Source organism: Heliconius melpomene, chromosome 18 (genome assembly GCF_056956725.1).
Source record: "Heliconius melpomene rosina isolate 202511_hmr_F chromosome 18, ASM5695672v1, whole genome shotgun sequence".
In the NCBI taxonomy this organism is placed as follows: domain Eukaryota; kingdom Metazoa; phylum Arthropoda; class Insecta; order Lepidoptera; family Nymphalidae; genus Heliconius; species Heliconius melpomene.
Genome location: NC_140406.1, coordinates 4,844,770 through 4,870,083, shown reverse-complemented (window position 1 = coordinate 4,870,083; position 25,314 = coordinate 4,844,770). Strand labels below are relative to the sequence as shown.

Below are 25,314 nucleotides of genomic sequence, written 5' to 3'. Positions count from 1 at the left end.
TTTATCGTAAGTACAGTATTAAGGTCTAGGATTATAGTGTTATTGTGGTTTCTCTATTCTGTGAAAGTATGAGCTTAAAGTACAGTACTTTTGTTGAATGTGGTATTATAAATATGTAAATTGTACACTCGAAGGTATGTTTCAGTCATTTAATTAGTCTATTGTGTTTAAAATTTTGTATTACTATACAAAAATCTTTTTAATAATATGGTTACAATTAATAATATATCTAACGTTATGAAATAAATTGTTAGATTATTTAATAAAAAAAAATAATTAGCTTAACGCAGTATACCACACACAGCAGGGTAGGCAGAGGCTTTCCTCGCTGAAATATAAAATTTAATATTATTAAATTGTATTAAAACATGTGAAATTTAAATTTCTTTAAATTAAAATGACTTCCCAAAGGCAAGCCTTAGGAAGCAATAGGAAGTAAACATGAAACTAAAAGAACATGTAACTAAAACAAGTCAGCTCATACAAATATCGTGTAAACCGCCTTTAGCCCGCTTCTCTTTATTTTTCGCCGAGTAGGGGAACGGTATCATTTGCACTCGAAAAAATAATATTACACTTTAAAATTGTAACCCTCAGCCATTGTATATATATTACATATGATCGCTTTTCGAGTAGATATTATTGGGAGAAGGTGCCCATTACTTCCTCAGTAATGACTTTAAATATTTTTTAATATACTATGAAAGTAATATTTATTAGTTTTTATAAGCTTACTATATAAGTTTTACTTTCAAGTATTATTATAATACACTGATCTTAATAGATAAATGTAAATTTGTGACTGAAAATGCAATGGTTGTGGGTTTGACTCCTGCCGTGGAATTGAAATATAAAATTTTCATTTCCTCATTCTGGTAACGAAGCAAAGCGTGGTCTAGTGTCCAGAAAATTCAGCGGAAGTCTTAATGGGGCCACTAGGTACCCAGGTTCCCTCTCCAGTTAGGGATAAAAAAAAATATGGCATAAAAAAATATTCTGTGAAAATAGGGAATTAGATTTAAGAATTCTGTATTTAAGCTTTCTTCGAAAAGTAAATAAAACTACGCTCATAAGCTAGTGGAATCATAAAAAATTCACATTTATACTTGTTGCCGGGCTGTCCTGTCCACAAAATTTATCTGTTCAGCTTGTGTCTTATTCATTTATTCGGGTTCACTCGAATTTTCCAACCACTTGTTGTTGGTGTTTATATATTGAACAATATATTTTAAGTTTTTATTTAATAAAAATGAAAACTCTTATAACAAACGTACACATTTATTTCTATACTATAAATACGTAATTGCAAAGCAAAAACCGTTACGAAAGGTTGTAAGTTCGATTTCCACTAGATCGATTTTTTAGATTTTTATTGACTTTAACTGTATGAAAATGTAAACGTTTTTTATATATCCTATATCTTATAAAACAAAGTCGCTTTTCGTGTCTGTCTGAACTTTCTAACTCTTCTTCTTCTAAACCACCCAACGGATTTTTATGCGGTTTTCACCATTAAGTCGAGTATTTCTCAGGGAAGGTTTATATATAGTTTATTATTTGTACATTCTTATGTAAATTAACATAAATACGATAAATGTGTCTAAACTCCTACCCGTTGAGACACTTTCCCGCATGCGCTGCTTTAATGGTAAGTACTACATGAAAATAATGTACTGGAGTATTGTTCCTCTTAATAAGATCTACAAAAAAGTCAGCGAAGGCATATTCATATCTTTTAAGAATAACGTGTAGTGATCATATTTCGGTCTAAAAATAGTAATTTCAATATATTTTTTATTGTGAGGGATATTTTTCCATAATGGTATTATTCCTTATCCTTTAAAATACTTTATTAATTTTTTACGTTAAACGAAGATAAAATTTGCTGTTTACACTATTTCGAAATTGCGAATAGTTTTAGAGAAAAACGCATTTAATTATTGACACATCACGCCGTTGACTCATCAGCTGTGCCGACTCAAGTTTTACTTATCCCTTACTCTCAGCATATAAATAAGTATATTAGTTACGTTGGCCATTTAATGTAGATCAAAACTGTCTTTTACTGTTTTTTCATTTTAATAAGTACTTTAGAAGTTGTTACAATATCAAAACATCCTTGCTGCGAAACGCGCCCCGCGACGTTTTGCTTATACAAGCGCGTCATGAGCAGTCATCGGTTGTTCAGTGATAGAATGTTCGCCTGCCACGCGGGCGGCCCGGGTTCACTTCCCGGCCGATGCATTCTATTTAATTTTCCTCACAAGCAGCCACGTAGTGCTTGCTTTTCATCAGGGACAGAATACCCTCTTCAATATTAACCACAAGCTCGAAAAAAAAACCCGCCCGCTATAGAGGCATAGCAACGAAGATTTAGATGCGTTTGCACGTATTGGATAATTGGAGTTGAATGTATTATTTCAGCGCGATATATTTGGTTTCATATTTTTTATAGTAGTTATTAGTTGGTAGGCTTTTGTTTATAATTTCTTCCGTTTAAAAATAGTCATTTAACTATCTAAAAATAGTCATTTAAATATATTTTAATAAGTACTTGAAAAGATTAGTAGCACAGATTTAAAATTACGGTACCTACTAAAAAATCCTTGCCGAGTAAAACAATTGGAAAATCCTTATTGGAACTACGAAAATGCGGGTTGCATTAGAGTTTAATTAATTTTCACATTATCTTAAGTGCTTTGCAAACATACATTATATGAATAATCCAGTAGTAAAAGCGGGCGAAGCCGCAAGGGGGTCGCTAGTTTTATTAATATAACAGATATTAGCCCATAAGCCAAAGCTTCTTAAATACGTGCCCAAAGAAAAATATGGGCATATAGCAGTCGCCTACATGTAAAATATGACATATTCTCTCAAGTATTTCTTCATTAAACTCAAGCACTTTGTTTGTTCCTAGCTAGATCTGAATTGAATTCATTTCTCTAGTAATCTTGAACGGCGTCGAAGACAGGCGTCCGCATGCCACGACGACGGTATGTTGACCGAGCGGACGATTCGTCAGCTCCAATGGCTAAACTCTGTTCATTTAATTTTACTTTACTAACAACGTTATGATGTTTTGAAACTAGGTAAGTTACTGAAATTGATATTGGTTTAACTAAATTAATATATAGATAGTAGAAGCTATGTGTTTTTATCTATTTTGATTAAAATAGAAACTATCACGGCGCAGTGGTACAAGGGTGTGACTTTAAGCGTAAAGGCTGTGAGTTCGATTCCAAATGTGGGAAATGAAATATTTAAAATTTTTATTTCCTTGTTCTGGTAACGAGGCAAAGATGTTCCTTATTATAATTCGATTCAACCCGTAATGCCTTGAAAATTAGGCGGGAAAAGGAGAACGGAAGTTTATTAACACTAGGTTTCTGGATTCTCTCTGCGCGCTATATGCGGGATACAGCATGAAGTAAAAAAAAAACACGTGTACACTTGAATTGTTAAAAGGAGAGTCTTTATAAAATGTAATTTTAATATAATTTTCATGATAATTGACTTCTTCAGTATTATTTCCAAATTTTCTTAAATATCTATAGTACGTATTAAAGGAAAATGTGAAAAGCTCTCTATATTAATAATTCCTGACTACATTTAAATGACTATTATTAGGGTAAATTCAAATCCAATAAAGAACTTTTGACAATAATTTTGAAATTCGGGCTCAAAGTTTGAAGAAAGAAACTGTTTGAAGTTGACGTGGAATGCTTTTACAGTTATTCCGCTTCCTTTAAGTTCGTTATTTCTGTCACTATTGAGAAAGGTCTGACTTTTGTATTAAAATTATCATTATGTCTATCAAATTAAGTTTAAATACTAGATATTCTAAATTTAGAGCTCACACATTTATAGGCAAACTTAATTAAGTTATTCAACTCCTATTCCGCTTGCCAGATTAAATGTAGTTCACTTGAACACTCAGCTATGTTAATAATAATAATCAAATGAATAGTTCTCCCTTTCATATTATGACCTAATTTTATAATCCAACGATCTTCTACTTCTATGAAATAGATGTTTTTAAAAACAGTAAGGAAAATGATAAATCATGCAAATACATAACATTATGTTTAAATAATATAAATCAACTAAAATCTATTACAATGAAGATATATAAGAAAAAAGGTAGCATTATTAACGTAATTTTTGTCTGTTTATCTATGCGTTTGATCACGCTAACGAAACGGCTGAACCAATTTAATGGCAGTTTTCACTATTGTAGTTTAGCAAGTTTTTCTCGGCATTATTTGTTTTAATATTTAAATCGTTTTATAAATAAAAAGTTAAAAATAACTCTTAATTGACTCAAACTTCACTTTTTAATATAGGTAGAGATATAGTTTTTAAAATAATATTATTATATAAATAATTATGTAGTTCAAGCGAAACTGGTCTCTAGCTCCTAATAATTACGTGTACTAGATCCAGTGTTAATCTCCGCATATCAATCTGACATATTAGATTACTGATAAAATATTATTAGAAATCAGAAGCGGTAAATATTAAAAAATACAATGATTCAAACTCAAAATATTATTTATTCAAATAGACTAGTCGAATGAATATGTAAGCAAGAAGCTACCACCGGTTCGGAAGGCAGTTCTGCTGAGAAGAGCCGGCAAGAAACTCAACAGTTGCTCTTTTCAAAGCCAATGATACAATTTATTTAGAGTTAGGATGGCCTCGGGTTGATATAATTCAAAACTACCTTCATAATTCACTCTAATGAATTAGAAATACTAAATTACTAATAATTTAACAATCGTTACCTTTTCAAACATAAAATGACATAACTAATGTAATAAAATAGAACGGACTCACAGTATCGACACCAACCACCTTCCCAGACGACGACCGACTCGCAAATTAGGTTGTGCATGACTCAGCGCTTGTTTTATACGCGTGGAAATCGTAGTGATGGGTATCGACACCGCTCGTATATCGCTAACGCGAAATGTCGCTAACACGGCCTCTCCTGACGGGACGTCGTCCTCGGCGTCATTGAAAACTCTCGCTGGGGAGTTCCTCAGTTAGGAACTTTGATCGCTGTCTTCACTCGTAACACTCGAAGCAGCAATCTAGCAGCTACTAGATGCACCTGAGGGTTCGGCGGTATCGTCAGGATTGTGGTCGTTATGATCTGTACGAGAAAGAAGCTCTTAATAATCACATCAACGTACCCCCGTCGTTGCATATTCTGTCATTCCTCACATAAAATAGGGGCTATGATACAAAATCTTTTGCAATAGAGATAAAATTACTTCGCTTTGAAAAACGATCATACATTGTCGTAACAAAAATCTCACCCAAACTCTTACTTGAACTTTTAAATTCTAAAGTGAAAAAGATAAATAGTAAAGAAATATTTAGAGGATACGTCTATCGCGATCCACGCAGAGATGCGTCGCGTGAGGCGAGTAGAGATGTGTAGAGCCGCGTCACGCAAGTCGAGCAGAGACACGTAGAGACGCGTCGCGTAAGGCGAACAGAGACACGTAGAGACGAGTCGCGTAAGGCGAACAGAGACACGTAGAGACGCGTCGCGTAAGGCGAACAGAGACACGTAGAGACGCGTCGCGTAAGGCGAACAGAGACACGTAGAGACGCATCGCGCAAGGCGAACAGAGACACGTAGAGACGCATCGCGCAAGGCGAGCAGAGACATGTAGAGACGCATCGCGCAAGGCGAGCAGAGACATGTAGAGACGCATCGCGCAAGGCGAGCAGAGACATGTAGAGATGCATCGCGCAAGGCGAGCAGAGACATGTAGAGACGCATCGCGCAAGGCGAGCAGAGACATGTAGAGACGCATCGCGCAAGGCGAGCAGAGACATGTAGAGACGCATCGCGCAAGGCGAGCAGAGACATGTAGAGACGCATCGCGCAAGGCGAGCAGAGACATGTAGAGACGCATCGCGCAAGGCGAGCAGAGACATGTAGAGACGCATCGCGCAAGGCGAGCAGAGACATGTAGAGACGCATCGCGCAAGGCGAGCAGAGACATGTAGAGACGCATTGGCGGGAGAGCGTCGCTTCAGTGCATCCACCGGAGGCACTCTTACTATATGGATCCTGTAACATGGTCTGCTTATCAGACCCACTCGTACGCAGACAGTCTTCAAACGTACGAGCGCATTCCACACGCAGAACGTATTCAAACGTGTGAAGCTTCCCAATACGATGACCACAATCATACGTACTGAGGCATACAGAGTATCGTAGATGTGAAACATGGTCTCTTATCTGACCCACTCGTACGCAGAACGTCTTCCAACGTACGAGCTCATTCCACACGCAGAACGTATTCAAACGTGTGAAGCTTCCCAATACGATGACCGTAGTCACACGTATTGAGGCATATCATAGAAGTGAAATAGTGAGGCTAATCATGTAGATCGTATTCATCAAATTACTACGGCTGGTCAATCTCTTAGCCACGTATAGCTTGGACACCCTTTGCGTCCTTAAGACAAGACAAGCGCCAAATAACGCATGCCCTGCTGCTAGAGTCTGTAATCAAATAACATTTATTACCGCCCATGTGCAGTCACACACCTAAAGCATCGTAGGCTCGGCCGCTCCTGATTACTAAATGTTTTGAAGCCATCTGAAGCTTGTAAAAGGAAAGGAGAATTTGAAATCTTACTATCAATTCTACTGATGTAAGCGTGCACTCAAACATCAGCAGCAAAAAGTAAATAAAATTTGGAAAAATGCTAATTTGATAAACTTCAAAACAATTGAGTAATTGATTGAAAATAAGGCAGTACCATGAAATACCTGTATGAATAAGCAATAAAATATATTGCTGGTATCAAAATGCCAGTTTTTGCCAACTGCAATACATTATTGTACGTAAGGAGAATGAAAGCAAAATGTATACCATACAAGTATCTCCATCTGAGCTGCAAGTACAGCATATTCACATTAGCTAGTCCAATAACGTGACATCAAGGTAATTAGCAAGAGGACCAACATCGCTTTAGTAAATATCACATTGTCATTCAGTAGTAACCTGTAATACAAAATTGATTTTGATATTTCAGTAAAATTCATTAATCCTGTCTTACAATAGTTCGTCTCTTATATGATGTCCTTCCTCGTAAGGTCCCCTTAGCCTATAAACGTAGAGATGTTCGTAAACGTTCAGTTTCAGGTGATGTTTGTATTTAGTCCTTTAGATATTTTTTTTTGTATTCACTACAACATAACAAAATTAAATTATGAATCTGAAATTATGAATTAACACTTATGTAAAATATTTTCTCTCGCTCTGTAAAAACTGTAAATATTTGTTTGTTTTGTTATAGGTGTAGAGTACATTTTTATTCCATCTCTTTTTACATGTATTCTATAATTGTGTATTGCCATCTCTTATTTTGTCGGTCAATTTTCCTTTTGGGTTTTCCATACAACGTGACATAGGTGAAGTGAATTGTGTTCAACTGACACGCTTGAAATGCCACAAATGTAGAACTAAACTGGAAATGCATAAGTAAGAAAGTAATTATCAGTATATCTCTGCCATCTGTCCTTTAATATGAAGTCCTTCAACTATTGTATTAAACAATAACACAAACATAAAGAACAAAATCTCTTCTCAGTCAACCGAACATAGACACCGACAAGTACGCGTTGACTCCTGCGCAGACAAACCGCACCTACAATGATACCCCGCGAGCTCCATCACAAGATATAAGTACAGTTGAGCTCGACGTTAATTGTCATTTACTTCGCCAGTTTATCTAAGAGATTGAGAATTATTTACGTGACTTTATAATGTATGCAAGAATCAAACTATTCTTGTCCGTATTTACAACACTCACAAACTTGTTGTCGCTTGTCAAGCTATAATTTGTATGTAACAGCAGTATAAGTCGTTTTAATTACGTAATTAGGAATAAATATCCGGCAGAAACATCCTATTAGACTGAGAAACCTATGCACCTATTTATCAATTTTGTACTGGCTTCTTAATCAATGGTTCTATTTTATTTTGACTCGGCCTAACCTGACCCTAACTGAATCAAATTGTTTCAAACGCCACACAATAAACTAATATCGTCTCAATAACATTATTGATTTATGTAAATGCTCCTTATAAATCAACTATTCTTATCTGCAGATGGTGTTGATTGTCTCATTTAATTATTAACATTATAAGTTTTAATTAATATTTCTTTTTATGATTACAATGACAATGTTACTTAAGCAAACGTAACTAAACAAAACAAGTCTATCAAAGTGACGATAATTACGAGTACATTTGCAAGTCGGTTTATTTTAAAATAAGAATCCAATATAAAATAAAATCATCCTATTGGTGGTTGGTGACTATCGCGCGATACTGAATATCTTCTACCTACCCTCTACAAAGTAAATGTTATTTTTCTCAATATCGGTCAATTACAACATGTACGATCATGTCGCACTTACGTTATACGAACTTAACACGTTCTTCATATCATAATAATGAGGGTAGGATCGCCACCTACTCTTGCGACGGCGTGCGAAAGCTATACGGAACATATGCGCTACTAGACTACGGCATATACTAATACGAACTCAAATAATAATCGACTATGTATTTACGGACTACGTGATTGTGAATCACTACGCGCACACTTCGACGTACATACAACAACATATGACGCCTACTTTTTCTCGAAAATTCCAAAGGACTACCACTAGGTACAGCCGCAACATATGACATTTTAGTGAAAAGTAACGATTGTTTCTATACAAAAATAAGAATTGTGAGGCAGATTCAATCCCACTTCTGATATTAGAAATCAGAAGCGGTAAATATTAAAAAATACAATGATTCAAACTCAAAATATTATTTATTCAAATAGACTAGTCGAATGAATATGTAAGCAAGAAGCTACCACCGGTTCGGAAGGCAGTTCTGCTGAGAAGAGCCGGCAAGAAACTCAACAGTTGCTCTTTTCAAAGCCAATGATACAATTTATTTAGAGTTAGGATGGCCTCGGGTTGATATAATTCAAAACTACCTTCATAATTCACTCTAATGAATTAGAAATACTAAATTACTAATAATTTAACAATCGTTACCTTTTCAAACATAAAATGACATAACTAATGTAATAAAATAGAACGGACTCACAGTATCGACACCAACCACCTTCCCAGACGACGACCGACTCGCAAATTAGGTTGTGCATGACTCAGCGCTTGTTTTATACGCGTGGAAATCGTAGTGATGGGTATCGACACCGCTCGTATATCGCTAACGCGAAATGTCGCTAACAATATATAAACATAGAAAATGAGACAATTACAAATTGGCCATAATATATGAGCAGGGCTCTTATTAATTAGACGATGTGAAAAATCTTTTACATTTCCCGAGACAAGCTGATAAGTGTCGACAGCGACCCGAATTATGTCCGCGTGGCTCTGACAGACAGGACTGTCCTCGTAATAAATCAGATAGAGCGAGAACATTCTCCATATGAGAAATTCTTGTTACATATTTTATTCATAGTTAAATTAAATAAATAAAACTAAATATAAAATCAATGCATTGTCAAACAATTTGTTTGTTGAAAATAAGCTTATAAATAAGTTAAATTACTTATTTTTACTTAAAATGATATTAACATTTTAAGTAAAAATAAGTAATTTAACTTAATCATTAAAATCAAAGATTAACGGAAACGGAATTAAGGATTTTCATGAGACCGTCGTGGCACTGTGGCAGACAGGTATACGACAGGTATACGACTGTAAACAATATGGTTGCAGTTAAGATTTCCACTCGAGTGAATGTCCTTTGCAACATTACCAAAACAAGGAAATAAAAATATTAAATACATTTAAAAATAATATATTATAATATACGTAATGCCTCAAGAATTCGGCGGAAATTGGTGGACGGAAAAGTCTTAATAACAACAGAGTTCCTTAACACTAGGTTCCCATATTCCTTTCGCCTTTCCTGCTCTGTGGAATATGAATGAATATTTTTTAAAATATATTTCAATATAACTTTAATTTAATTTCCAACTATAGAAAAACGCAATTGGGGCGTTATGATAGATGACTTTAGTTTAGTAGTTATTTGCGAACACAATAGAAGCCAAAGGATGATAAAAATTGCGCAGCTGAGTTAGAAAACTAGGTACAGAACATAAAACTATGTGAAATTTTAAAGTTAGAGATATGTAGGTACCTATCTTCATCCGCCTTTGTTTATTCACAATCTACGTACCAGAGAAGCAGTGCAACGCTATAAATAAATGAATTACGTAAAAAAATTAAACTGACCCTGTCATGGAGCAGGGAGTGTGACAGTAACGCGACGGTTGTAGGATCGATCCCTACTAGAGGGAATGAATTATTATTTATTAATATTTTCATTTCTTCGCTCTGGCAACAATGCAAAAGCCCTTAAAGTTCGTCCATCATTCAACACGCAATGCCTTGAAAAATTCGGAGGACAGTGGGAAACGAAGTGCCTTAACACTAGGTTTCCCCTGTCTACCCTGCTGTATGTGGAATACAGCGTGAGGCTGATTTAATTTAAGCTGATATTAAATTTATGAGCATGTATAGAGCATCGCTAAAGTAATTTTAAGTGGGTAGCTCGGTAGATGTAAGCCAGCCAATAATCCAGGCAATGCCAATTTGATTGATGGATCGGTGTAGCAGAGCGCCTCGTATTACACTAAACTGTATGAATACGTCCAAGATATGCTAAGCAATGTACATATAAACGTTATAAACGTGATCGATAAACCAATGAATTAATTAATTTTCTCTCCTTTCTTCCTTTTGTATAAATTTATTTTTTTTAAATATTTTTTTATATCTTTACACACTATACGCACATATCCATACATATAAGTTTAAAATAAGGAGCTTAATTTAACGACATTAACCTCAGAGGCATAATTTTTATGCAATAAACACGTAATCGTAAAGAAATTAACATATTAAACATTTTTTTTCAGAACATATTTATATTATACAAAAATCTACTCTTTCCTAAATATGTTTTTTTATTGGCTTCACATTGTATCTTGCACATATTGGACAGAGGGAACATATTGTTAAGACACTACGTTCCCACTTTCCGCCGAATTCTGGAGCTCAACGCCGCGATTAGGAAATAAAAATATTAAATATTTCATTTCCTAGAATAATAATCGAACCCACAACGTTTACGTGTCACGTTTACAATCAATCTTCTTCAATCAATTCTCTTGTGCAACGTCGTCACGACGATTTATATAAAGGATATTAAACAAGAGATTGATAATATTCTCAATATCCGAAAATATATTTCAATAAAACGTGACATTGCTAATAACAAAATGAACACCAGAAATGGATAATCAATCACAAGGTACAGAAGTACAAATGAATATTAAAACAAAAATTAGGTCATGCATAAAAGTTTTTAAAACCAATCGATAAGAGATTTTAATCTTTTGATCTGTTAGCAAATTAGTCGAATATACGACAAAAGAATATGCTACAATTGATTGGAAAAATAAAGTTTTTTAGCTTTTAATGGCGTGGACCGAAAGCTTTTCTACAGAGAGCTTATAAAATAAAAAAACATGTATTCTTAGCAGGTAGTTATGTAGGTACTTAAGTAGATACGTTGTTTTACTTAGCAGAAAAACAACGTATGATAGAACGTGATAATTTTAAGAATGCTATAACAGCGTAGTACATGGTACTGTGATGAAGTATCTACTCAGTGAAAAATCCCAGGTGATCCCGACACCTTAACGCAAACAATGTTTATTAATATCCTACAATTTTCACACCTTCTATATGTTTAAGTGTAAACATAATAAACTTTATTAAGAAAATGGTGTCTGTCACGACTTCTTAAGCTACTTGAGGGATTTGAATGATTTTGTAGTTATATTTATATAGGAACTAAGTTATAATAGATTTGAAGACTGGCGTTTTAGGTAAAACTTAATTGCTGCTAATCAATCATCTCGCTTCGTATGAAACGCGAAAATATTCTAACCTGCAATTGTTACATACAAAGTGTCCAATATATTTACATATAGATTGAATAGCTTCATACATAGCATATACGAGTATTGTGACTTTTGAAATCTGTGGTCGTGTGCCACCTGTCCCAATTCAAACAGGAGAAAATGAAAGTGGCAATGGGTTTTAGTTTTTGAAATTTTTATTTAAGAAAGTGGAGAACGGAGTGTCTTAACACACTAGGTTCCCTCTGCCTCCTCTGCTGTGCGGAATACAGCATAAAGCTGTTTTTTTTTTTGGAGTTTTTATACTTAATATGGTGTTTGCAGAATCGCTTTACAATTTCTTTATGTAAATTTTACTGTTTTACATTGACCTACCTATTACACTTACCTGTACGAGTACTATCAAAGTTACGCGATAATACATAATAGGTAATGTTTCCGCCTTCACCGCGTAGAGGTACTCCCAGCTTATGTTATTATTATTGGAAACATTTTTTGTAATACTTATTACTTAGAAATTTACTAATATTCCATAGTCAAATACGTATATTGGGTAGATTTGGAGAAAACATATAAAATCAAATCAGCTTCACGCTGTATCCCGCACACAGCAGGGTAGGCAGAGGAAACCTAGTGTTAAGACACTCCGTTCCCCACTTTCCGCGGAAATCTGAAGGCGTGTTGAGTGGCGGAACTTAACGACGCGCATTGCCTCGACACCAGAGAGAAGAAATGAAACATTTAAATAAATGTTTCAGAGAAAACATATTTTTTTTGTAATTATTCCCAATAACGTTGAAAAATGTTATTTGTGTTGAAAAATATTTATTTTTGGAATTGAGACCTTACATTTGAAACCAAACTTGTTTTTTTTAGTTTACCTATTTACTCATTTAGAGGGCGCGAAGTTTCCAACAATCTCATTTTGTTGGTCTTACCGGTCAAAATCATAACCCTCCTTTTACATCCAAACAAATCTTTTACACACAAATTACTAATTTTCCTAAAATTGTTATTCGAATATGTTGATAAATCATTCTATTGGTATTCCGCTGCAGAAAACAGCTCATCTCGCCCTCGTAATAAATAGATCTCTGCTCCGGACGAATTAACGCGGATTTCATTATCATTAACATTAGTATTGCTCCTCTGTGATGATTAATGTTTTCTATGTATCATGATTAATGGATTATACAAGATCAAAGGACATCGAAAATCGAACGTTTGTGTAACATCTGCTGGTCCTAAACCAAGTATTTTAAAAACTAAATCTATTAACTAAATAAAGAATATTTTGGACAAATAATTCCAGATTGAGAAATGCTTACATTTTTCCTTGTAAATACATGAGGACGATTTCCGTAATAAAATTAACATACCAAACACGCAGGCACCCAAACAGTAGGATGGAATTAATCAAGAGCTTTAGAAATAAATGTAAATAGATATAAAATCATGTACAAGAACCTTTCGCAATTTATACTGCAAATTCTTCTTCCTCTAATATCAGAATGGCAGTGTTTTGATTCATATAAAAAAATCTGCTTCGAATTTCCAATCATTTGATAAGTAGTCATTTAAATAGGAAAGTAATAAGAAAATTAGAAGAAGAAGAAGACGAATGCCAGTCGTGGTGCAGAGGCACAAACGTGTGACTATGAATGTCTATCACATTCATTGTGGGTTCGATATCCACTCGAGGAAACGAAATATTTAATATTATGATTTCTTCGGTCTGATGTCGAGTCACACCGCGACGTTAAGCTCCGCCATTCAACACGAAATGTTTCTAGAATTCAGCGGAAAGTGGGGAAAGTGTCTTAACATTAGGCTCCCACTGCCTACCCTGCTACATGCGGGATACAGCGTGAAACGGAAAAGTAAATCCAAGAGATTGCGTTTATAAGTTATATGTGTTTATGCAGTTTTGCACTTACCCTGAACTGTCGCCTTAATGTTTCATAGGATTATTGTGTCACGTATGGCGTACTAAGCTTCACAATCTAACCATGTTTAAAAGCAATCATTCAAGTAATTCTATCGTGCAATCTTCTCATGCTTGTTAAATAAACATAAAACTTAACGCTAATTGTTTAACTGGGAATTAAATGACGCCAGTCGTCGTGCAGGGGAATAAGGGTACGAGTGTAAAGACAGGCTATGGGTTCGATCCCCATTCGAGGAAATGAAATATTTAATATTTTTACGTCCCGTCTGGTAACAATCAATGCCTTTATAATTCGGCGGAAAATGGGGAACGGAACGAAACGTGTTTTAATGGTAACGGAGTGTCTCAACACTAGGTTCCCAGACTCCCTCTACCTACCCTGCAATGCGGAATATAACATGCAGCTAAAAAAAAAAATTGACTAACCAAAATATATACAACGCTACTTACACCCATATGCATAATTATGTGAAGAACATAAATTTTCAGTGAACACTTATAAGCAATTAGATTAATTTAAATATACTGCAAAGTTTTAAGCTCCTTAAGCCTTTGCATCAGCCTTATCTTGTGTACCAAAAACAGAGGAGTCGATTAAACGCAATTTCGAGATTATAACCCAGACATAATATTAATAAACATTAGAGAAACAGTAAAACTATACAGAATATAGAAATAGAAGAAGATCCAAAAGATTATTAGTACAACAAAAAGAAATATTCGAAACTCAATTGTCTACTGAAGGAATGGGCAACAAAAGAATCTTCGCATGTAATTACTGACTATGAATGGCCTGCAAAATGGAATGATGTCTGTAAACTTCTGCGTTCCTTGACGTGGATACAGACTTAATTATTTACTATCTAATCTTATTCAGAGCTTAGGATAAGTATAGTACTTAAATAAGTTATACTTATTTAGTTGTAACGTATTATGTTCGTATTTAATTAAGTAACTGCACCTGAAGATAATCTAGTGATAAGTCATTTGATAAGAGATAAGATAAGTGATTGTGACTGGTGGAGCTCAACGCCACGTTTTGTCTACCAGTGTAGGAAAATCAAAGTAGTTAAAGGGAGGATTTACACTATACGTTCTCGGTTCAGTGTATGAAATGTATGAATCCTTGTATGAAAAATATTCTTATATGCGTGATTGGACCTTGACCGGAGCGATAGTATGAGAATTTGAGTATGAATGCTCTAATTGTTTCTCAATATACAAATATTTTAACAGACTGTGATCGGATCGAAATCGAACCTCTCCTGTGCGAACCGCCGCGCTTGTGGTTATATTATCTCCCATTACGTTACATTGTCGTCAATTGTATTTTATTATTTTCGTTAATATTACATGTTATTTTCTATTTCATTTTTTTAAAGGATATTTGAATATTCAATTACAATTACTTAATTTTACAAACATTCAATACCCAAAAATTATTTGATACTAGCTAGAGGCCAAACGTGCCGCGGAGGAACACGCGTATGATTGCAAACGCGATAGATTGTAGGTTTGATTCCCACTCCAGGAAATTACATATTTAAAATTTTCATTTATAGCTAATAAATCTGGCGTTGCGGGAAACCGTTAAGTTATTTCGGCGGAAAGTGGGGAAAGGAAGTGTCTAAAATGGACCGAAGTGTCTTAACACTAGATGCCTTGTTGTGAAGCTGAAAAAAATATTTTTAGAAATAAACAATTGGCAAGAGAGATTATTTATTGAATAACACCTAAAAAGAATATATTGAATATTATTTAACTTACTGACAAAAAAATCGCAACAACAAATAAACTCGTTTTAAAATATTCTAGCAATATAACACTTTCTTTACCAAATCCCTAAATCGGTAGGATATTTTGCTAGGACTTATATTTGCCTTAAATCCCAATTTACATAAACATCATTTAGTATTAGACCCAATAAATAATTCATATATTATATCATTCTCGTATTACTGTAATTAGAATTTTATAATATAAAAGATAATAAATTTGCTATAATTTATTTTTATTTATTATTTTAACAATGTTAAATAAAGCTTTTAATCTATTGTTTCAGATAGCGAATAGGAATATAATGTGAAGTGAAAGTGTAGTTTTCCAAATTGTATTTTAAAAATGCGACCATTAATAGTGAATAACAATGACGCTCCGTCGCTGTGACAGTTTACCCGCAAAACTTAAGGAGGTGCCGATCTCAAAATCAGAAATCCCTCCGACAAATAAAATATCCGATTCCAGCACTGACCCAAATTTCACCGACACGGTTATACGGGACGAAGTTATCGCCACTTGGAAATCCCTTCACACCGACATCAAGAATATAAAAAATGGCTTCCCTACGAAGAATAGCCCCTCGGACTACAGCGTGGACAAAAGGAAATCCATTACGCACAATTTCAGTCCAACATCAGTGCGCTTCAATAGAGAAAGGCAAAAGAAAATCACTTATAATAATAAGCACATTTCAGTCGGCTCCCAAGACGTCGATCGTAGCTCGTCATTCCCACTGGACACGGGCCAGAGGTGTTCGACTGATAAAAACCATTCAGCAAGACGAAAAACGCTATTGGAACGACTACTCTCCTGGAGAACTCCAGAATGTGATTGCCATATTAAATATCAGCCACAGAAATTGGCCGATTTCTGCACATGTGGTGTATTGCAATCGGTCAAGACGAACACTCAGAGTAAATATGCTGAACGTGGACGTTCTAAAAGTGTAGGATACGAGGCAGCACGAGAAGTGACTCAGTTTCGCCGGTTAGTGCTTTGTAAATGTAGGCTTAGTGTCTAGTGTCTTAATATATTTAGTGTGTTTTAATATATGATGTAATTAGGTGCGCTAGCGCTGGTGCTACAGTGGGTGCGGAGACAGCGGCCGCCCTGCGAGCTCGAGCAGCTCTTACGCTAGCCAGGCGGTACTACCCGGAGGGGGGATGGGGGTGGACGGTGACGGTCGTGGGCACGATTGTTCAAATTTTATCGCACGGTTTACAACTTGGCGGCGGCACCGGTGCGATAGCGTGTACGGCGTCCGTGAAGTATCGTGTTCAGCCGCTCTACACGTATGGTGAGTACTATATATATTATATATATTTGAAAGCAAGGTACATTTTAATTTTACATGTTGCTCATGTAAAATTAAAATGAATGTTGTATTATACATTTATATATCTCCATATTTTATAATATGACCATGTTTGGTCAACAAAATATCAAGTAAAGTTTTTTAGGATATTAAATGTAAATTTTTATAATATCATTGACAGAGGTCAGTCGTGGCGCAGGAGAACAAAACTGTAAGCGCGACAGGTTGTGGATTCCATCATACATTAGAGCGAAGAAATGAAAATACTAAACATTTAATTTTCTCAATAAGAAACGAACCCACAACCAGTAGCGTTTACAGTCCCACGCTGTGCATCTTAATTATATTTAGGCAATTTTCCATTAAAATATTTTTCAAATAGCGTTGAATCAATCTAAGCCTTCTTTATAACAGAATATAACATGGTATCACATAAATGAAAATGTGTGTAACATTGCATATGTACTGGTATACAAAACCCAGAACTGACGTATTAACTTAGTTGAAGAGAAAATGTAGCAATGCATTTTAAAACCACAAATAGAGATATCCAGTCTCACAAATATTTACCTTACATTTTTACTATTAAGAAGATTTATCAAATGAGTATGGAGTTCATTATGAATCCTAAGCCTTGGATGCTTCAGCCGGAGGCTCTGACTAATTAAAGCTATACCGGGTTGATAGAAATGAAATGTATTATTAGATATGAAATGTATTAATCTAGAAGCCATTCGATAGGCTGTGGGTTCAATTCCCATTCGAGGAGATTATATTTTTAAGATATTCATTTCTTCTCTCTGGTGTCGAGATAAAGCGTGGCGTTGAGTTTCGATATTCAAAACGGAGAAATCCAGAAAGACTCTCCAGAAATCGTCGGAACGGAGTGTCTTAACACTAGGTTAAAGTTGCATATCGCATACTGATTTTTTTTATGTACTATTTTCAAATATAAGGGATATTTGATATAAGGGATATTCTACTGCCTTATTCTACCACGCACTATATCTAAACAATACCAACGTCAATATGCATATATTTCATCGAAAACATAAAATAACGATGTATAGGAGAAACCGTTGAATAACAACTCTGCGTACGCCATGTCAGCCCCGTAAACAAGAATATGGTTGGACTGTCAAAATACACATACAAATGGTTGTTAAAATTTATAAAGGCTTCCATATTTAAATATCGTTATATTCATAGTAAATAAAATAATTAAGCCTTTTATTCGGATATAACAGAATATACAATTAACTAGTTGTTTTACTACTACAATATAAATACTAATACAATATAATATTTATTAAAATTATTCGTATATTTGATCCTTTTTCATTTTCTGTAAGTCCGTTTGCCAGTTAGCAAAGGCCTCCTCCAACCTACTCCATTCTATTCTATCTTTAGCTACTCTGCTCCATGTTGTGCCTGCGACCTGCCTAATATCATCGTCCCATCTTTTATGTTGTTTACCTCTCTTCCTTTTGCCGTCCCTTGGGTACCATTGTGTTACTGTTTTAGTCCACTTTTCGTTTCCTCTAATTATATGTCCCGACCACTTCCATTTTAATCTTTTTATTTTTAATGTTACGTCTTGTACCTTTGACTTACTCCTAATGTTTATGCTCCTTATTCTGTCTTTCCTCTTTACTCCAAGCATGCTTCTTTCCATTGCTCTTTGGCAATTAGCAACTTTGTTGATTACGTTTCTTGTTATAGTCCACGTTTGGCTTCCATATGTTAATATTGGCAAGATGCAGACATTGAATAATTTGCTTTTTGTTGCTATATGGAAATTTTTGTCCTTCATTACTTCCTTTAGGCCCCAGTACCTTCGCCAACTGCTTGCTATCCTTCTTTCGATTTCTTTATTTATGTTTTCTGTGGGTGATATCAGCTGTCCAAGGTATATATATTCCTCAACATAACTAATTTGTGACTCTCCTACATTTATGCTGCTTTTGTATCCATTAGTCATTGCTTTTGTTTTTTCAGAATTCAATTTTAATCCTACTTTCTCACTCTCAGATGCTAAATCATTTAACATTCTGTTTAGGTCTTCTGGTGTTTTCGCAAATAACACAATATCATCGGCAAATCTTAAGTGTGTTAGATTGCGGCCATCTATGTTTAGGCCTAGATTGTCCCACTCAAGTTTCCTAAAGATCATTTCCAAAACAGCAGAGAAAAGCTTTGGAGAGAGAGGATCTCCTTGCCTTACTCCTTTTTGTATCTGAAACGAATCTCCTTTCTTTTCTAGTGAAATACACGCAGAGCTATTTTTGTATACATTTCTGATCAATCTTATATATTTTTGTTCAATTCCCTGTTCTTTCAACGCCTCCCAAATGTTGGAGTGTATTAATGAGTCGAATGCCTTGCTATAATCAATAAATGCTAAGTAATATATAAGTTGATATTCCGCATACTTCTCGATGATTTGCCTAACAACTTGGATATGATCGAGTACTGAGAAGTCTCTTCTAAAACCTGCCTGTTCTTTTGGCTGTTGTTCGTCAAGTTTTTTTTCTATTCGTTTGAGTATTACCTTTGCAAATATTTTATAAAGGTTTGACATCAAACTTATGGGCCGATAGTTACCAATATCGAACTGGTCTCCCTTTTTGTACAGTAGGATTATATTGGATTTTGACCATTGATATGGAGTCGTTTCTGTGTTCATAATGTCGTTAAAGATTTCTTTAAGAATAGGCGTTATCGTTCCTTTCACTTGTTTAAGTATTTCGTTGCTTATTCCATCGGGACCTGGAGCTTTATTATCTTTTTGGGATTCTATTGCGAATTCTATTTCTTCACGCATGATACTGGGTACGGGTGAGATTTCTAATAATTCTATTTCTTTTTTGGTTGTGGTGCTTACGTATAATTCTTTATAATATGATGTGGCAATTTCTAAAATTCCTTGTCTTCTATTCTCTTTCGATGTGTTTTTGCCTTTCATCTGTACTATCCAGTCCCTTGTGTTAGTTAGCTCCTTGTATGCCTTTTTTAATCCTCCTGTCTGTAAAATGTGTCTCTGTATTGTTTCTGTTCTTCTTTGAGTTCTGTCTTTTCTGATACTTTCTTTAATTTTTTTGCTGATTATTGTTATTTTCTTTCTACTATCGTTAGTGTTTTTTCTATTTATAATGTCCCTTCTTTCATTGAGGAGATTAGTAGTTTTGGCAGATATCCACTTGTTAGATAGGTCTTTTTTATTAATCATTAATTGAATGGATGTTTTAATTTTAGCTTCCAGCCAATTGTATTTTTCTTGCATTTCCATGTTTGATGCCTCTTTATCATAAATCAAAAGTTCTGAATTTAAGGAATTTCCTATCTGTTCTGTTTGGTGTTTCGTAAGTTTCATATTTAGCATATTCATTTTTGGTCTTGAGTTTTTTGGTGGAGTGGTCAGCAGTTCAGTTCGAATCATTCGATGGTTGGTATTGAAATTCAGATTATTTATGACTTTCATATTTGAAAAGTATTTGCTTTTATTAGTCATTATGAAATCTATTTCATTTTTTGTCTTTCCATCTGGGGATATCCAGGTCCACATCTTGCTTTCTTTCTTCTTGAACATTGTGTTTAATATTTTCAAACCATTTTCCAATGCAAAGTTTACAAGTTTCTCTCCGTTTCTGCTTCTTTTTTTTTCCTATATAAAAAAGGTCCCAAGACTATGTCTTCTTCTGCTTGTCGTTCTCCAATCTGGGCATTAAAATCCCCCAGTACAACAAGGTTTTTGTGGGCATGGTTTTGGATTGTTTTATTTAATTCTTGGTAAAATAAGTCTATTGATTTTGTATCGGATTGTTCTGTGGGTGAGTATACTTGTATGAGGGACCAACAGTCTTTATATCCCGGAAGCTTAATGTTCATTAATGCGATGCGCTCTGATATTCCTACAAAACTCTCCACATAATTTGAAAGATGTTTTTTTACAATGAAACCTACCCCGTAATGCCCTGGAGTTGTACCTATGTGGTATAGAAGGAAATCTGGATGAGAAATAATTCTCTCTCCCATTCGCCTTACTTCGCTCAAGCCTACGATGTCCCATTTGATTTTTTCTAACGCATATGTAAGTTCTGTAAGATTTTCGTCATTTTTTAGTGTAAGAACATTGACGGCTGCAACGTAGATTTTAGATTTTTTGTGATTTTTTTCATTTTTTCTTTTGTGGTTAGTTGGAGGGTTGTGGTCTCTTTTCCCCACGAGGACCAGTCGGCTTGGGGAAGATTGTGTTAGTTCTTTTGTTTGGTTTTCATAATTTAGTTGGATAGTCCGTTTACCGGTTGTTAATTGCTATTGATTTTTGTGTGGGTGGATGTCAGTAAGGGAGCTTGATCGAGTTCTCATCAAATCGTAGGCGTTTGTCCTGTTAGTTTTAATAGAAGTTATTGTCTGTTGCTTTTTAGGTTTAGTTGTCGGCCTTAATTGTGGTGAAGTAGATATTTCTCTTTTCCTTTTGTCGGTACTAGGTCCTTTGACTATCAGCTTATCATTTTTCAAAAAAGCAATGTTCCCCTTTTTTTTCTCTTCTATTAGTTGTGGTAGTAAAGACTTTCTCTTTTCCATCATTTCTTTAGAATAGTCTTCTGATATATAGATTCCCTTTAAACTTTTTTTATTCTTCATAATATGGTCTTTCTTCCACCCATTTATTAATGAAAGTAATACAGGTCTATGTTTGCCCTCAGTTTTGTTTCTTCCTAAACGGTATAGTCTATTCACTTCATTTTCTGCTACAGATATATTTAAATCTTTTTTGAAAATATCTTTAACTATATCCAAAAGCTTTGTTGTCGAATTTTCACTCTCCTCTAAACCATAGATAACCATGTTATTACTTTTCTTTTCTTTTTTTAAGTACTCAATCTCACTCTTCAAGGTTGAAACTGATTGTTTTAATTTTTCATTTTCTTCAATTATAGGAGATAATTTTTTATCTATATGGTTCATTAAATTCTTCGTAAGAGTCTCTTTTAGTTCCATTGACTGTTTCTGCATTTCTATCTTCATATTATCGAATAATAATTGGAATTGTTGATCCATGTTATTATAATAATGCGAGGAACGGAACGTAAATGTAGATTGGTAGAAAATATTTATTTTGTGAAGGTAGTTGTCAAAGTAGCCGTCTGACGTTAGATTCCGAACAATTGAATGTTGTTGTAAATTTTACCTCAATGATTTTTGGTGTTTGCTTCGTTAATCTTGAAAATATTCCAGAATTATTTCTTCTGTTGTATTAATGTTTTTAGCACTGTAGTTCCCCAAGTGTAACTTTATATAATATTTTAATTAGTGTTTTTTGGTTTCGAGCAGCACAGACTTGTTGACACTTCGACGACCGGAAACGGAAAATCATAATCAATAAATCATAAATCATATTCATAGTAGTATTCGTTAAATATTTAACCAAATATTTTGCGTTAACTAACTGTTGTTATCGGGCGCTTTAAACAGTGATTTACTCGTAGTTTAGAATTTAAATAAGCATCCCACCATTTCAAAATTACCGCGTAAGCTTCAACTTTTTAGATGTTGTAAGTACATTGCCGTGCCAGTCGTCGAAAAAGTTTGTGACGTTTTTTATCTGTGAAAATATATTGAAAATCATATTGAAGAAATAAATCAAACGACGCTCAATATGATGCTTTTTGGTCAAATATTAAAAACGTGAGGCGTTTAATATTTTATATGTGCTTAAATTCTTATTACTTTCTAGTTACTGTGAAATATAATTTTAGTATAGTAATTGATATTTTATATTTATTTATTCCTATGAGATTTTTTTTTTATAATTTATTTTGTACTTTTTGCAGATTTGATATCATTTTTTTCCTTTAACTCTAAACTCGGAAAAAAATTGGTTACTTCTAATAAGTATTGTCTTATAATTTGTAACATACGAGATATTATTATCATGTTACAGGCACATAATTTATTCCTTTAGATTAATATCAAAAAATCTTTGTCCCTTCCTTCTAAATCAATGTATGAAATACCCTTGTAATCCTAAAATCCCTCTTTGTTTGTAACAATATCGTCGATTACCTTGCCGTTAATTATTATATCTTCTAACATTTTCCTAAAATATTTATTATGAAAAATAATTAAGGATACCTTTGAAACTACACATAAAGTAATTTTAATTTTGTTTTTCATTTAATATGTAGATTTACCTTTTTGAATAATATAAAAATCGTATATTACGGATTGTTCGACGGGAAATTCGATTTTACGATTATTTTAAATTTAATGCATTGATTGTCAGATAATGAAAGTCAATTTCGCTTGTATGTAACCTTACCAAATAAAATCTCAGAATAATATTATTTTGTAACAGATATAGTAGGACTGTGCCAAAATATTCACTATTTTATTTATTTAGTTTGCACCTTCACGCAAGGAGAGCCTATTGTCAAGACACTATCCTCAGTATTTTAAACGCAAAAAAAAATATTATCTAACATTCTTGATAAACAGCCTACAGTGTATTGCAAATTGAGATTTCCCTGTTGTGTCAGCCTAATGACATACGATTCATAAGAGTTATTTTGACTGCGAAATGGAAACATGTAGGTTATAATAAATATAACCAACTAGCACTCAACTTGATGAGTGTATGGCGGATTGTGTCCTATATTGGGTTCTCTTTAACTGAAATTTCGTTAAGGTAAAATGTAGGTCCAATTGCATTTTGTCGTCAACGTTTTTTCATTAAATTGATGTTACCAATAATTATTCGATTAAGTCGATTCACAATATAAGCGATTGTTGTCATATATTATAGTATACTGGTATACTTATTTCTAGATATAAGTATATCTTTATCTATTTATTAATAGTCTTTTAATCTTTTAGTAGCTTCAAGCTGCTAAAAGCTGTATCCCGCATATAACGGAACCTGGGAACTAAGTGTTAGTGACACTTCCGTTCCTCACTTTCCGCCGAATTCTGGAGGCATTGCAAGTTAAGTGACAGAATTCGAGGACGCGCTTTAAACTCAAAACAACAACTCAAGTTGTAGATTTCCATGACCGAAGGTTCCATATACCTTCATGTGGTCCTTCAGCGCGTTTCACAATTTTAATGCATTTATAAATGAACCATATAAAAGACAAGATAGTAAATCATATTTTACTTTATAACACTAAGTAAAATCCATTGAACATCAAAAACATATTAACTTTACAGTGACTTGATATCACATCTAGGTACATTGCTATCTAAAACGCGATCTTATTGGCACACTCGTGACACCCTTCATAATATAACTTGTCAGGCGTTGGTATTTTTAGACTCTATTATAATATGTGCAATGTAACAACATAAATATTCAGTAAATACGCCGACAGTAAGTTGCTATATTTGTTAATTATTTGATACAAGACGCCAAACAGTCAGCCAGTGTGAATGTAAACGCACCAGGTTGTTTGTTCGATTCTTGCTCGAGGAAATTTCTCTCTTGTATCAAGGCAGAACGCGGCGCGCAAAGCTTACGAAAGCGGCGTAAAGCGAGAAGCGGAGTGTTTCAATACTGGACTCCTTCTGCCTACCCCGCTTCGAGATACAGCATGAAGCTGAATAAAAAAATGATACAAGAGATTCACACAATTATTTATTGAGTTTCAAGTAAATAGTTCGCTCGGATGCTGAAATTAAGATTGCCTTAAACTAAATTGTAGTTGATTTTCCGATTTTGTAATTGTTTTGTGTTTGTTTTACATCTTCTTGCACGATTCAAACCCTTGTGTAAATTAAAGATAGATAGACATGAATTAAAGATAGATAGACAGCGGGTGACGGCGTGTCAGATACAACATTTTGAAATATAATTTAGATATTTTACAAATTTTGTAAATAGTATAGGTATCATACGACTTTTGTCATTTTCTCTTGTTCAAAATTCAAATCTCAAAACTTTGGGCAAAAAGAACCGAGGAAAACATAATTCTATATACCTATTAGAAACTATATTATAAGATTTATGTTATATACTTATAAACATGGCCTCATTTACATTTCTATATAAAAATGATTTAACCTTAACAATAAACTTCTAAAAGGACATCTTCGTTCTTGGATAACATAGATCAACGGAAATAAAATGACTTATTCGATTTAATAGCAAGATATGAATGATCCCATTCCTCTATCTCGATAGAAAGAGGCGCTGATGAAGCCGACTTGATTTGATCCCGTTCAAGATATATAATAACATAGATTCATAATTTGGTGTAAATAAGTAACT

General features: G+C 34.2%; 2 protein-coding genes across 2 annotated transcripts in view; one reads left to right on the top strand and one right to left on the bottom strand.

Annotated features, from left to right (window-relative positions):
* Positions 1-25,314, top strand: part of LOC146529314 (monocarboxylate transporter 10-like) — an 87,460-nt gene that overhangs the window by 5,975 nt on the left and 56,171 nt on the right. The window contains exons 2-3 of the mRNA XM_085202349.1: positions 16,014-16,717; positions 16,795-17,027. Of these exons, the coding sequence (XP_085058475.1) occupies positions 16,098-16,717; positions 16,795-17,027 (853 nt within the window). The 5' untranslated portion in view covers positions 16,014-16,097. The remainder of the gene's footprint in view (positions 1-16,013; positions 16,718-16,794; positions 17,028-25,314) is intronic.
* LOC146529316 (uncharacterized) lies at positions 21,355-22,415 on the bottom strand. The gene has a single exon (XM_085202005.1). It carries the CDS (start codon positions 22,107-22,109, stop codon positions 21,360-21,362), a length of 750 nt encoding a protein of 249 aa, XP_085058131.1. The 5' UTR covers positions 22,110-22,415; the 3' UTR covers positions 21,355-21,359.